Source organism: Podarcis vaucheri (genome assembly GCF_965113315.1).
Source record: "Podarcis vaucheri genome assembly, chromosome: 4".
Lineage (NCBI taxonomy): Eukaryota > Metazoa > Chordata > Lepidosauria > Squamata > Lacertidae > Podarcis > Podarcis vaucheri.
In genome coordinates this window covers 3565296-3578409 of record NC_138762.1, presented here as the reverse complement: position 1 = coordinate 3578409, position 13114 = coordinate 3565296, and the positions used below count along the sequence as shown (strand labels likewise).

General features: G+C 42.5%; 3 protein-coding genes across 6 annotated transcripts in view; 1 reads left to right on the top strand and 2 right to left on the bottom strand.

The window, feature by feature from the left end:
* LOC309530300 (uncharacterized protein) overlaps positions 1-13114 on the top strand; it is a 670922-nt gene that overhangs the window by 401936 nt on the left and 255872 nt on the right. The window lies entirely within an intron of this gene.
* The window catches only part of LOC309531553 (zinc finger protein 500-like), a gene marked incomplete at its 3' end in the record, with an annotated part of 62668 nt that overhangs the window by 35898 nt on the left and 13656 nt on the right, over positions 1-13114 (bottom strand). The window lies entirely within an intron of this gene.
* Positions 4514-13114, bottom strand: part of LOC309530369 (uncharacterized protein) — a 122549-nt gene continuing 113948 nt past the window's right edge. Inside the window, exon 6 of the mRNA XM_082219287.1 lies at positions 4514-6049. Coding sequence (XP_082075413.1) covers positions 4641-6049 — 1409 coding nt within the window. The 3' untranslated portion in view covers positions 4514-4640. The remainder of the gene's footprint in view (positions 6050-13114) is intronic.

Here is a 13114-nt window from a genome sequence, read left to right as displayed (position 1 = left end):
CACTAGATGCTGGGAGTAAACATTTATTCATTCCACTGGTCACCCGTCTTGGTTCCTACTCGAACAGTAATGGACACTTCTACATAGCTGTTGTTATTGTGTTTGTGATGTGCGTGGTTCATTCTGTCATGAATGCTTTAGCTGAGTTTCTTGCATTCGGGGGGTTGGACTAGATGTCCCTTGGGGTCCCTTTCAACTCTATAATTCTATGATTCATTCAAAACCAATAAAATGTTTGTAAACGAAAAAAGAAAGATGATGGCTAGATCCAGTGCTTTTTTCCTGGGGGTACGCAGACCCCTAAACATTTTGTGACTCTTTGTCAGAATCTCCGCTCGGCCAAGCCGATAAGGCCTCATCTTCCTCCGAGCTGAGCCTTTGAAATCGCCTCCGACGTGTTTAGTGACCTGAGCCTTTGATAAGGCCTCAAGCACATTCTATCCAGCAGGGTTCCCAGCACAGGGAAGAGACGCGAGGTTTGGCTACATTATAAAGAGTTTTATTTCCAAACTATGCAGAACAGAAAAGACATCCTCTCTTTATGAAAGCAGAGAGCAACAATCCACAAGTGAATAAAACAATGCATTCAGTTCAGCTTCACAAGAACTTAAACTACTGTTGTTTGCTTCATGCACGATCAATCAAATAGACCCTGGTTGTACATATAGCAAACTCCATATGTGCTTTTCCCGTCTGCAGTGTCACTTCCAAAACTCGTATCAGCAAATATCTCAAGACCACCAGACTTCTGATTGTTAAATGTCAGTCTGTAATGCATAGTGCCTTTCAAATAGTGTGCTATGTGTTTCAGAGCTTTCCAATCCTTAACAGTAGGATTGTTGACTTGTCTGCTTAGCAAGTTACAGCTAACTGCAATGTCACATCTTGAACATCTGGCAATGAAATTTAGTTTGCCTACCACACTTCTGTACAGTGTAGTGCCAGAAAATGCTCCTTCAGTGTCATCTACCTGATAACCTGTTGTCATTGGTGTGTCTACAGGGTTAGCACCCATCAGATTTAGCTTGGTTAACACATCAGCAATTTTAGGTGACTGGTGTACTAAGAATTAAAGCTGCATCACATGATGGACACTTCAAGATGGTGGGGGCTGCTGAGCAGTCTGCCAGAAGTTACACCCCGGGGAAAGCTGAAACAGTATCCCAGACCATGCAGGGATGTGTTCCTGAAACCGAAAGCTCCACAAAAGGGAGGCTTTTGGAGGAAGAGAGCACGAGGGGGGTGTTTCCTGTTCAGGGGGTGAAATCTCCAAAGCAGGAGGAGCTAGGGGAGTTGGCTGCCACGTCATCCCAACCATCACTGCAACCAGCAGGTGGCACTGCTGTGTTGGAAGCAGTGGAAAGTTTTTCCTGTGAGAAGTTTGGGCAGAGTCCAAACACCAGGATGATCTGCGCAGATGTGGTCACTAGCTGTTCCAGTACAAAGGCTAAGGCAAACCTTTGTGGAAGATGGAACTGGTTCACCATATTTACATCAAGAAGGGTCTGATCCACCAGTTGGGTGAAGACTCCTTGGAGGTGCAAAGTGTTGTGGAGTCTGGCACACTTCCCTGTGTTCCATTCAGCTTTCTCGACTTGTAGCAGTGTGCACAGCACAAGCCGCTTAGTGTATAAGCTTGCAGAAGATAAAGAGTCCACATGCTGTTGTTCTAAACTAGCAGCTTTATTTACAGCAGAACAGTAAAAATAAACAAACCATCCGAGACAGCAGTTATCTTGCTTCCTTGCTTGGCAGCAAAAGCAAGTCAGACAGAACAAAGAAACAGCTTCTCCAGAAGTTGGAGACAGCTCCTCCCCAGAACAGGCAGGACAATGGGTTCTGAGCTGTTAAGCCTATAAGCTCTGATTCCCCATCACACCCCCTCTCGTCCTGCACTGCTGGGGGCTCGTAAGTTTCACCACTTACCCCAAACACAGACCTTTACAGAACTCCCCATGATGCTGAAAGCTCAAAGGTTTCATGTCCCCATCTGCCAGGTTCTTCTGGCTTGGACAGTACTGCAATCTCACCAAGCCTAACTGGATACTCTGACACACATTCTGGAAACGGATGTCTAGGTGTTTGGTTCTGGCCTTAAACTGCCCAGACTCTGCCAGCTTCAGACAGGGTTGATTGTCCTCCCACACCGTGATGGGCAAACAACAATACCTGCAGATTTCTGGAACCAAACAAACATAGAATTCATATTCCCTGCAAAGCTCAGACAGCGCACTGAATTCAGCTTCAGTAAAGGAAAGCGCAATAAGACTTTGCTTCCGGGTGTGATGGCCTGGGATTCGGATTCAGATGATGAACCTGAGGAATCCCAACCTACACAGGATTCCCCGCCTCCAGAAGCAGATGAGCCAGGGTTGGGGCATGAGCCTGAAGGGTCCTCACCTGTGCTGGATCCTCAGGTGCAGGCACCAGCTGAGTCTGCTCTGGCTCCTGAGGTGATGGAGGACCCATTGCCTGCAGGTGCTCCACTCTCAGCCCCGTCAGAGGAAGCTGGGGTTGCCTCTGGGTCCGGTAACCCTCCAGCCTCTCCTGAGCTGCAGAGGCTTAGGGCAGAGAGGCAGAGGGAACTAAGTTCCCGCAGGAAGAGTGCTCGCCTCCTGGCCAGGAGAGGCGAGTCTTTTGAGGATCAGGGCCGCCCTATGACTCGGGACATATAAAAGGCAGCCAGCCCCAGTCCCAAGTTGCGGGAGCAACGTTGGTAGCTGACAGTCCCTGCCCTGCACACAGCTTCAACTTTAAGGGACTGCCTTCATATTGCTTCATCAACCACGGACTGGACTTAGACCTTGCCTCTTGATTAACCCCCGGGACCAGCACACCGGGACTTCCACCCAACCAAAGAGTCCCCAAACCTTACCACCATCCCAGATGCGGACTTCCTGTTAGCCAGATTCGCCTAATTGCTATCTGTCCAGCACATCAGCTAGCCATCACCCTTAGCTGACAGCTTGAGACAGAAATCCTTGGTATCCTGCAGATAACGCAACACCCTCTTGATACCATTCCAGGCACTCACACTCGGGTTTGTAGCTTCCCTGCTGAGCAGATTGGTAGCAAAAGCAATGTCCGGTCTGCTCCACTGGGACAGATACAACAGACTACCCAGAGCTGACTGAAAAATCTCAGCATCTTTGAACTCAGCGCATTCTACTTGCTGACTATGTTTCACATAACTTGTCTCCATGGGTGTCCTGACCCCTGCATTCAGACATCCTGAACTTCTCAAGCCGTGATGCTGACTTGAATAAAATATTGGTGGGGGGCCAGGTAAGGCCCTCCTTGCACAATCAATCACATGATACATGCACATCATTTGAATGGCAATGCCTATAAAGGCAGTGGTTTTTTTAAAAAAGTAATATTTTGAGCCCATAGTTCAATTTCCAGCAGCTCCCCTTGCCCCAGAGAACACTTCTAGCATTCCATCTCCCCTACCTGTGTCCATTTGGTATCATCCTTTCAAGGTTTTTTCCTGTCCATTGTGTTTGTCTTTCATTTGTTCTCCTATGTGTGTTGTCAGTAGAAGCCACAATTCTGTGGGTACTCTAGGTGGTGCAGAAAACACCTAGAAGCTCCCTAGAGGTTCAAGTGCCGATAAACTTCAGTTTTGTGATCTATAAATTTCATTTAGCCAGCAGAGGGTGTCACAGGGCCAGCCTACCTTCCCTTTAGAGCAAACATGGGTCTCCAGCTGTTTTTGGACTACAACTCCCATCATCCCTAGCTAGCAGGACTAATGGGAAGGGATAACGGAAACTGTAGTCCAGGAGCTGCTGGGAACCAAAGTTTGGGAAACCCTGCTTCAAAGCAACTTTTGCGTTTGGCCTGCAAATATGGGACCTGTCCACTTTTGTATTTTCTTGTATTTTGATTTTCTTGTGACCTTTGTACATTATTTATTTATTTATTTATTTATAGAGGGAAAATTCAAAGAGAAAATGTATGGCTAGTTGTGGAAGAATAAAAGGTTGTGTTTGGGGGGAAAAACCCTGGGAGTGGCCCCCTCAAATATTTTATTGGGGGACAAAGACCCCATGGGCTTTAAGAGTTGGTGCCTAGTCCCTACACCCACAGGTCTCAGGAATGTTACAACATAAAAACATGTCAGAGCCAGCCGTTACAATGGTGCTTTTTTGGCATAAAATAAAGACGCAGAAGCCAGCAATATTTCCATGGACGGAGGACAGCTCATTTCAGACTTCTCCTCTCCCTCCGGTCCTTTATTACTCTTTGTCCTCTCCAGCCGCATGGCTGCATTCCAATGTCTCACGTTACCTACATCCGGTCAAGCTTTAACCCACCCACAAACGATATAGGGTTACACTGCCCAGAGGGGGGGGGATATAACTCAATATAAGGTCAATGCATTCCAATACATTGTAAAGCTCAGAGTGCTGGTCAGCCGAGGTCAGGGGGCACCCTGCAATATTGCAAGCCTCTGCCGTGGCTATCTGACTCCCACAAAAACACAATATAAAAACACAAAACTGATGTTAATCAGCCAAAGGTGGAGATTTGTCTGGTTCCTAAAGATGTTTAATGGTTTTTCCGACCTTTGTATAGATTCTTTGATGGAAAGTGAGATTGGAGCTCCTCCAGAAGCTCTTTCCACATTCCACACACTAATATGTTTTCTCCCCTGTATGAATTCTTTGATGGGAAGTGAGATTGGAGCTGTGAGTGAAGCTCTTTCCACATTCCACACACTGATAGGGTTTCTCCCCAGTATGAATTCTTTGATGGGAAGTGAGAGAGGAGCTTTGAGTGAAGCTCTTTCCACATTCCACACACTGATAGGGTTTCTCCCCAGTATGAATTCTTTGATGCAAAGTGAGACAGAAGCTCTTCCTGAACCTCTTTCCACATTCCACACACTGATAGGGTTTCTCCCCTGTATGAATTCTTTGATGGGAAATGAGATCGGACCTATGAGTGAAGCTCTTTCCACATTCCACACACTGATAGGGTTTCTCCCCTGTATGAATTCTTTGATGGGAAGTGAGAGAGGAGCTTTCAGTGAAGCTCTTTCCACATTCCACACACTGATAGGGTTTCTCCCCAGTATGAATTCTTTGATGCAAAGTGAGACTGTAGCGGTGACTGAAGCTCTTTCTACATTCCACACACTGATAGGGTTTCTCCCCAGTATGAATTCTTTGATGGGAAGTGAGATCAGTGCTCTGACTGAAGCTCTTACCACATTCCACACACTGATAGGGTTTCTCCCCTGTATGAATTCTTTGATGGGAAGTGAGATTGTGGCTGTGACTGAAGCTCTTTCCACATTCCACACACTGATAGGGTTTCTCCCCTGTATGAATTCTTCTATGGGAAGTGAGAGAGGAGCTATCAGTGAAGCTCTTTCCACATTCCACACACTGATAGGGTTTCTCCCCTGTATGAATTCTTTGATGGGAAGTGAGAGAGGAGCTTGTACTGAAGCTCTTTCCACATTCCACACAATGATAGGGTTTCTCCCCAGTATGAATTCTTTGATGGGAAGTGAGAGAGGAGCTCTGACTGAAGCTCTTTCCACATTCCACACACTGATAGGGTTTCTCCCCTGTATGAATTCTTTGATGGGAAGTGAGTTCGGAGCTATAAGTGAAGCTCTTTCCACATTCCACACACTGATAGGGTTTCTTCCCTGTATGAATTCTTTGATGCAAAGTGAGATTGTAGCTCTGACTGAAGCTTTTTCCACATTCCACACACTGATAGGGCTTCTCCCCTGTATGACTTCTCTGGTGCTTAGTGAGAGAGGAGCTCACACTAAAACGCTTTCCACATTCCACACACTGATAGGGTTTCTCCCCTATGTGAATTCTCTGATGGGAAGTGAGATGGGAGCTCTTCCTGAAGCTCTTTCCACATTCCACGCACTGATAGGGTTTCTCCCCTGTATGAATTCTTTGATGCCTAGTGAGAGAGGGGCTCCTACTGAAGCTCTTTCCACACTCCAAATTTTCACGTGGCTCCTCCTCTCTGGGGATTTTATCGTGGTCACCTTTGTTCTTGATTTCATCACAATCTGCAAAGGAGACAAAAAGGGATTAGAGCCTCAAGAACAAATGGAGAAGAAATTAAGGGAGTTCAGTGTGTGTTTCTTACCTTTGTTGTTTGTCAATAACCAACATATTTATTATCATATTTTGTTGAGTTGTTGACTGCTGCTTTGTTTGCTATAGAGTAGTGGCCAAAATTGTGGAAGACTTTTGCAGAAAAGTGTATTTCAGAGGTTTGATGGCTCATAACACTGCTTCTTTTGGAGTAATATCATACAATTATGTATCAACGGAAATTGTTCATTTACCCATATTCTATCTAATGTTATAGCCAAACAACCAGAAAAAGGAAGCACAACTTGCTTAGGTTGACTCTGTGTCTTTTTGTGGTTGGTTTTTTTGTGTTCTTGTAAAACATAATAAAATTATAGAAATGGCACAAAGAGTTGACTGGTCATCCAGAAAGCGATGTAAAATTGTACTGTTTAATGAACAATGCTACAGTTATGAAGAAACTGATGAAAGATTAGGAAAAACTTAACCAGAGCTGGCCATTATATATTTTTGAAGAGGTATCAGGAGACTCAGTCACTATAAAATCAGACCGGTAAAGGCAGGGAAAGGTGCACAAAGGCAAGTGACGATGGACGAGTGGAGAGACTGTCCCTACATGACAGAAGAAAATCATCTGGGTGTATACAAGATGACATGGCGCAATTTAATGTGAAGTTGAGTGCAAGGACTGGTCAAAATGTTATAATTCTAAGGAATAAGCCATTTTCTTTTTTTTTTATAAGATTTTTATTGGTTTTACAAGAGTTTTTATAACAAACAAACATAAAAGAAAAACAGACAAACAAACAAGTATAATTTCAAAATATCCTTTCATAAACTTCTTTCCTCGGACTTCCCCATACCTCCCCTTTCTGCATCCTCATATCCAAATTTTATAGCAACTTATAAATGTTTTTTCCCATCCTAGTTCATCATAGTCCTTTATTGATCTGATCTTATATTACTGCAACCCTTTCTCTCTGTAAAATCTCGACATTCTAAACTTCATCAAGTTTATAATAGTTCTTAAGATAAATCTTAAATTTCTTCCAGTCTTCTTCCACAGTCTCCTTTCCCTGGTCACGAATTCTGCTCGTCATTTCCGCCAATGTCATATAGTCAATCACTTTCATCTGCCATTCTTCCAAGGTGGGTAGATCTTGTGTCTTCCAATACTTTGCGATCAGTATTCTTGCTGCTGTTGTTGCATACATGAAAAAAGTTCTATCCTTTTTTGGCACCAGTTGGCCGACAATGCCCAAGAGAAAGGCCTCTGGTTTCTTAAGGAAGGTATATTTAAATACCTTTTTCATTTCATTATATATCATCTCCCAGAAAGCCTTAATCTTCGGGCATGTCCACCAAAGGTGATAAAAAGTGCCTTCTGTTTCCTTACATTTCCAACATTTATTATCAGGCAAATGGTAAATTTTTGCTAGCTTAACTGGGGTCATGTACCACCTATAGACCATTTTCATCACATTTTCCTTTAAAGCACTACATGCCGTAAATTTAATACCAGTGTTCCACAACCTTTCCCAGTCAGCAGACATAATATTATGACCAATGTCCTGTGCCCACTTAATCATGACTGATTTAACTGTTTCGTCTTGTGTATTCCATTTCAACAGCAAGTTATACATTCTTGACAAATTCTTAGTATTGGGTTCTAACAATTCTGTCTCAAGTTTTGATTTTTCCACCTGGAAGCCAATTTTCCTGTCTTGTTTAAAAACCTCCATTATTTGATAATAGTGGAGCCAATCTTGTACTTTGGGTTTTAATTTTTCATGGCTCTTTAATTTCAGTTTCTCTCCATCCTGTTCTAAGATCTCACAATACTTTGGCCATCCGACCTCCATATTAACTTTCTTGTGGGCCTTAGCCTCTAAGGGTGACAACCATCTAGGGGTTTTGTTTTCCAACAAATCTTTATATCTCATCCAAACATTAAACAACGCTTTCCTTACAATATGATTTTTAAAGGCACTATGCACTTTGATTTTGTCATACCATAAATATGCATGCCAGCCAAATGCATTATTGAAACCTTCTAAATCCAAGATATCTGTGTTCTCGAGGAGCATCCACTCTTTCAGCCAGCAGAATGTTGCTGCTTCATAATACAATTTTAAGTCCGGCAGGGCAAATCCCCCTCTTTCTTTTGCATCTGTTAAAATTTTATATTTTATTCTGGGCTTTTTGCCCTGCCAGACAAATTTCGCAATGTCTTTCTGCCACCTCTTGAAACAGTCCATCTTGTCAATGATCTGCAAAGTTTGAAATAAAAATAACATTCTAGGCAATACATTCATCTTAATCACTGCAATTCGGCCTAACATTGACAATCTCAAATTTGACCATATTTCTAGATCTTTTTTAATTTCTGACCAGCATTTTTCATAGTTGTCCTTATATAGATTCAAGTTTTTAGATGTTAAATTAACCCCTAGATATTTCACCTTCTTAACCACCGTCAGACCTGTCTCTTCTTGAAACTTATTCTTTTCCATATCTGTTAGGTTTTTCCCTAAAACTTTAGTTTTTTGTTTATTCAATTTAAATCCAGCTACCTGTCCAAATTGTTGGATTATTTCCAACACTCTTTTTGTACTAGTGTTTGGCTCCTGCAAAGTCAAAACAAGGTCATCTGCGAACGCTCTTAACTTATAGTGTTTGGTTCCAACCATTACACCTTTAACCTGCTGGTCGTCTCTAATCATGTTCAGCAACACCTCCAGGACCGAGATAAAAAGCAATGGGGAAATTGGGCACCCCTGTCGTGTTCCTTTTTCTATCTTAAGTTCCTCAGTTATTACATTGTTTACAATCAACTTAGCTTTTTGTTCGGAATATATTGCACCCATACCATTCTCAAATCCTTGCCCTACCCCCATCCCATGAAGATTCTTTTTCATAAAACTCCACGAAATATTGTCAAAGGCTTTCTCCGCATCCACAAATATCAAAACTGCTTTAGTATTTATGTTCACCTCTAACTTTTCCAAAATGTCTATTATATTCCTAACATTGTCTGAGAGGTGTCTTCTTGGGAGAAAGCCTGCTTGGTCTCTGTGAATCTTCTCCATCAGTACTCTTTTAAATCTTTTTGCTAAAATGTCTGCAAAAATTTTGTAATCCACATTCAGTAACGAAATTGGGCGGTAGTTCTTCAGTTGAGTCTTTTCAGTCTCTGACTTTGGTATGAGTGAGATATATGCTTCTTTCCACGATTCGGGTGCCTTTTTTCCCTCTAAGATCTCGTTACAAACTTCCTTTAGCGGTTGTATCAGCCATTCCTTTAAAGATTTGTAATATCTGGAAGTCAGTCCATCTGGCCCTGGAGATTTGCCCAATTGCATGTCCTGAATGGCACCCTCTATCTCTTGTTCTGTTATTCTCTGGTTTAGATCCACCTTGCTATGATGAGAGATTTTTTGTAATCCATATTTATTAAGGAATTTATCTATGTCCTCTTCATTTTGTAGCCCTTGGGAATAAAGTTTTTTGAAATAGCTCACAAAACAGTTTCTTATCTCGTTGGGTTTAGATATATTTTTTCCATCCACTTCTAGACTTGTGACTGTATTTAATTTCTGCCTTTTCTTAAGTTGCCATGCCAGAAGTTTACCACATTTGTCTGCCGACTCAAATGTCTTTTGTTTCATTTGCTTTATTTTCCATTCTATCTCTTGGTTCATCAATTCCATGTATTGTGTTTGATATAACTTGATCTCCCTCAAGATTTCCTGGGACTTTGGTTTTGATCTTAATTTTTTCTCTCCTTCTTTTATCTTTTCCAAAATTTTTTCCTTTTTCTCATTCTGTTTCCTCTTCTTTATTGAATTTTGTTGAATCAAAAATCCTCGCATCACAGCTTTACTTGCGTCCCAGATCACTCTTTTTTCCACATCGCCCTTTAGATTAATTTCAAAATAGTCCTTTAGAGTTTTTTGGGCCTTCATGTGGATTTCTCTATCTCGAAATAGGGTGTCATTCATTCTCCATCTAAACTGACCAGTTGTTGTAAATTTCATTTCCATCTTCACGGCGTTATGGTCGGAGCAGGTTTTTGGGCAGATTTCTACCTTCTTAATCTTCGGAGCCATTCCACTAGTGACCCATATTTGGTCAATTCTGGTCCAGGTCATCTTTGCATGGGAGAAAAAGGTTCCCTCTCTTTCAAGAGGGTTCCTTGTTCTCCAAATGTCTATCAAGTCCATATTTTCAGTCATTTCAAAGAAAGTCTTCGGGAGTCTCCCTTCTTTAGTAAGTGTCAGTCTTTGTGTCTTGTCCATGTTTGTAGAGACTACACCATTCATGTCTCCCATGATTATCATATTGTATTCCAAATAATCCGTCAAAGTTTCATGGAGTTTTTTGAAGAATTCTGCTTTACCTTCATTTGGTGCATAGATCCCAATTATCAAAAATTTTTCTCCTTGTACCTGGATCTCCACCGCCAAATATCTTCCTTGTTCATCTTTGAACATCATTTTTGGGGTCCACTTCTCTTTTACATAAATCACAACTCCTCTTTTTTTCACTTTGTCTGACGAAATAAATTCTTGTCCCAATTTTTTATTCATAAGCAGTCTCCTGTGTGCTCTAGTTATATGGGTTTCCTGTAAACAAATCAAGTCCAGTTGTTCTCTGTACAAAATATGGAATACTTGTCGTCTCTTCAAAGGACTGTTCATCCCATTACAATTCCAGCTAAGGAATTGCAGGGCCATCTTGTTATTTTTCTGGTATTCCTCCAACAGCTCCCAATTGTTGTTCTTCCTCTGTTGGTGGTGGAAGATTCTGTCCAAACGAAAGATTCAGAATGTCTATTACACTCTTTTGCTCAGCAATTGGGTCTACAGTTCCTTTCTGTAAGTCTTCTTGATTTCTTTGCAGGAACCTGTCTTTATCCTGTATCGTCTTTATTTTCACCTTCTTCCCCCTATAGTCAAAAGACAGTCCCTGTGGAAATTCCCACCTGAAGAGAATGGTGTTCTTCTTCAACAGGTAGACCAAATCCTTGTAAGAAGCTCTCAAGTCCAAAATGTGTTTAGGAATGTCTTTAAAGATCTGTATCGGTGAGTTCCCAATTTGTAAGGCCTTTTCAAAGTGCAGTCTTAGAATTTTGTCTCTTTCCTCCTTCGATCTCAAGGTAATCAGACAGTCTCTCGGCGCCTTTCTGTTCTGTCTTCTGCCCAGTCTAAATGCTGTTGTGATTTTAAATTCGTCTTCCTCTAAATCTTCCCAGGAATCAGCAAACTCTTTCGTTAAAAAGTCCGTAAGATTGTCTCCTTCGTCCTCTGGAATTGATCGTAGTTTCAAATTTCTTTCTTTTCTTTGTAGTTCCCACAATGCCAGAGTTGCGTCGTGATCATAAACCTTCCTGGCAATCGGTTCCAATTTTTCCTGGGTCTCTCCAGCAATAGTTCTGGCTTCCTCCGCAATTTGACGTGTGGCAGAGTTTTCCTGCGTAAGCCTGTTTATAGATTCTGTATTCAGGTCAAGTCGTGTTGTTAAGTCTGTCAATTTCTGTGAATTCTCTGTCAATTTCTTGGTATTTTCTGCCGTCTGCTTTGTTAGATTCTCCAGAGACTGGTTTATCTTAAGAAGGGCTTGCGACACTGCATCCATGGAGACTGCTGTACCTTTTTCTTGTCCTGTTGTCACTGCAGGGGTTATGCCTGAGATCGAGCCTCTTTTCTTATGTTGCTGTAGCTGTTGTTGATATTGCCTTGTCTTGGCTCTCGTGCTTATCTCGTCTGCTGGGCCACTCATATCCCAAGGTCGTTTCCCACGAGAGCCTTCTCCTAGAGGAAAATTCCACTGTCCCAAAGCGTAGCAGCTTTTAATTTACCCTCTAGAGGGAGCAAATCAAAATGTCCACGAACAAAGGCAAAGAGTATTTAAAAAGCAAATTTATCGGGAGGCTTCTATCTGTATTATTGCAACACTTTCCCAATAAGTAGAGTCCCAGCCTTCCCTGATATATTGTGTCCACAAAGTCCCAAAACTTTGTAACAAATATGCAATAAGACTTCCACTTTGTTACTTTCACAGGAGTCAGTCAGTTCAGTGTTCCTTTGTTTTAAAAGCAGTTTGTGCCAGGTTGAAGGCTGCAGAGAATTCCCTTTCCTTTAAGTTGGTCATGCAGCTTATAAAATCACTTATTCCTCCCCTCTGCCCTGCAAGCTAGAGGGGATAGTCAAAGTCCAAATGTCGGATTCAAGCAGTTAAAGACAAAATCCCATATGGATGCAGCTCAGTAACTTTCGTTGCTTTAATTGTCATGCAGTCGGGGGAAGGCAGACTTCCTTAATTTTCACCATTCCCGTTTTCAGCCAGATTTCAAGTAATTTTGACACGAGTAAAGGTTCAATCTTACTCACGGGTCCTTTTTGTCCAGATTGTTCAGGAAGGGAATCGGCGCTCTCCGCTAATGGCGATGCGGCTTCACCCTGCGGGCTGGGTAGCGATTCTCAGCACCGCGCTCCCCGTTGTCGTTCCGGAGCCTTTAAAAAGGCTCTTTCTGCGGTAAAGGGGGGCGCTTCAGGTGCCCACCGAATCTCCTTGTTCACAGGCTCCGTTCCTGTGATTTTAGGGGTCCCCCGCTTGCCGTAGCGGGTCAGACCCGAACTCGCAGAGCCGTCCTCTCTCCGGAGCTCGGAGAGGGAGCAGCCATTAGCGCTGGCGCCGAACCGGAAGTCCCAGGAATAAGCCATTTTCATCTCACAAGCAAAGGTTGAAAAGATTAAACCCATGTTAACTGGACAGCAGAACAATGGAACAGTGTTATTTGGAGCAATGAGACCCAAATCTCCTTGCTTGGTAGTGATGGCATAACATACACGAGGAGAAGAATCAGATAAGATTTACATCCACTTGCATTACACCGACCATGAAACACTCAGATATTGTGTTGATCTGGGGTTATATGGCAGCAAAAGGTGTGGGCAAAATTTACATCATTAATGGGGATGTAAATGCCCTAAAATGCATAAATGAAAGACTTGCGCGCAAACTGAAGCGTTCCT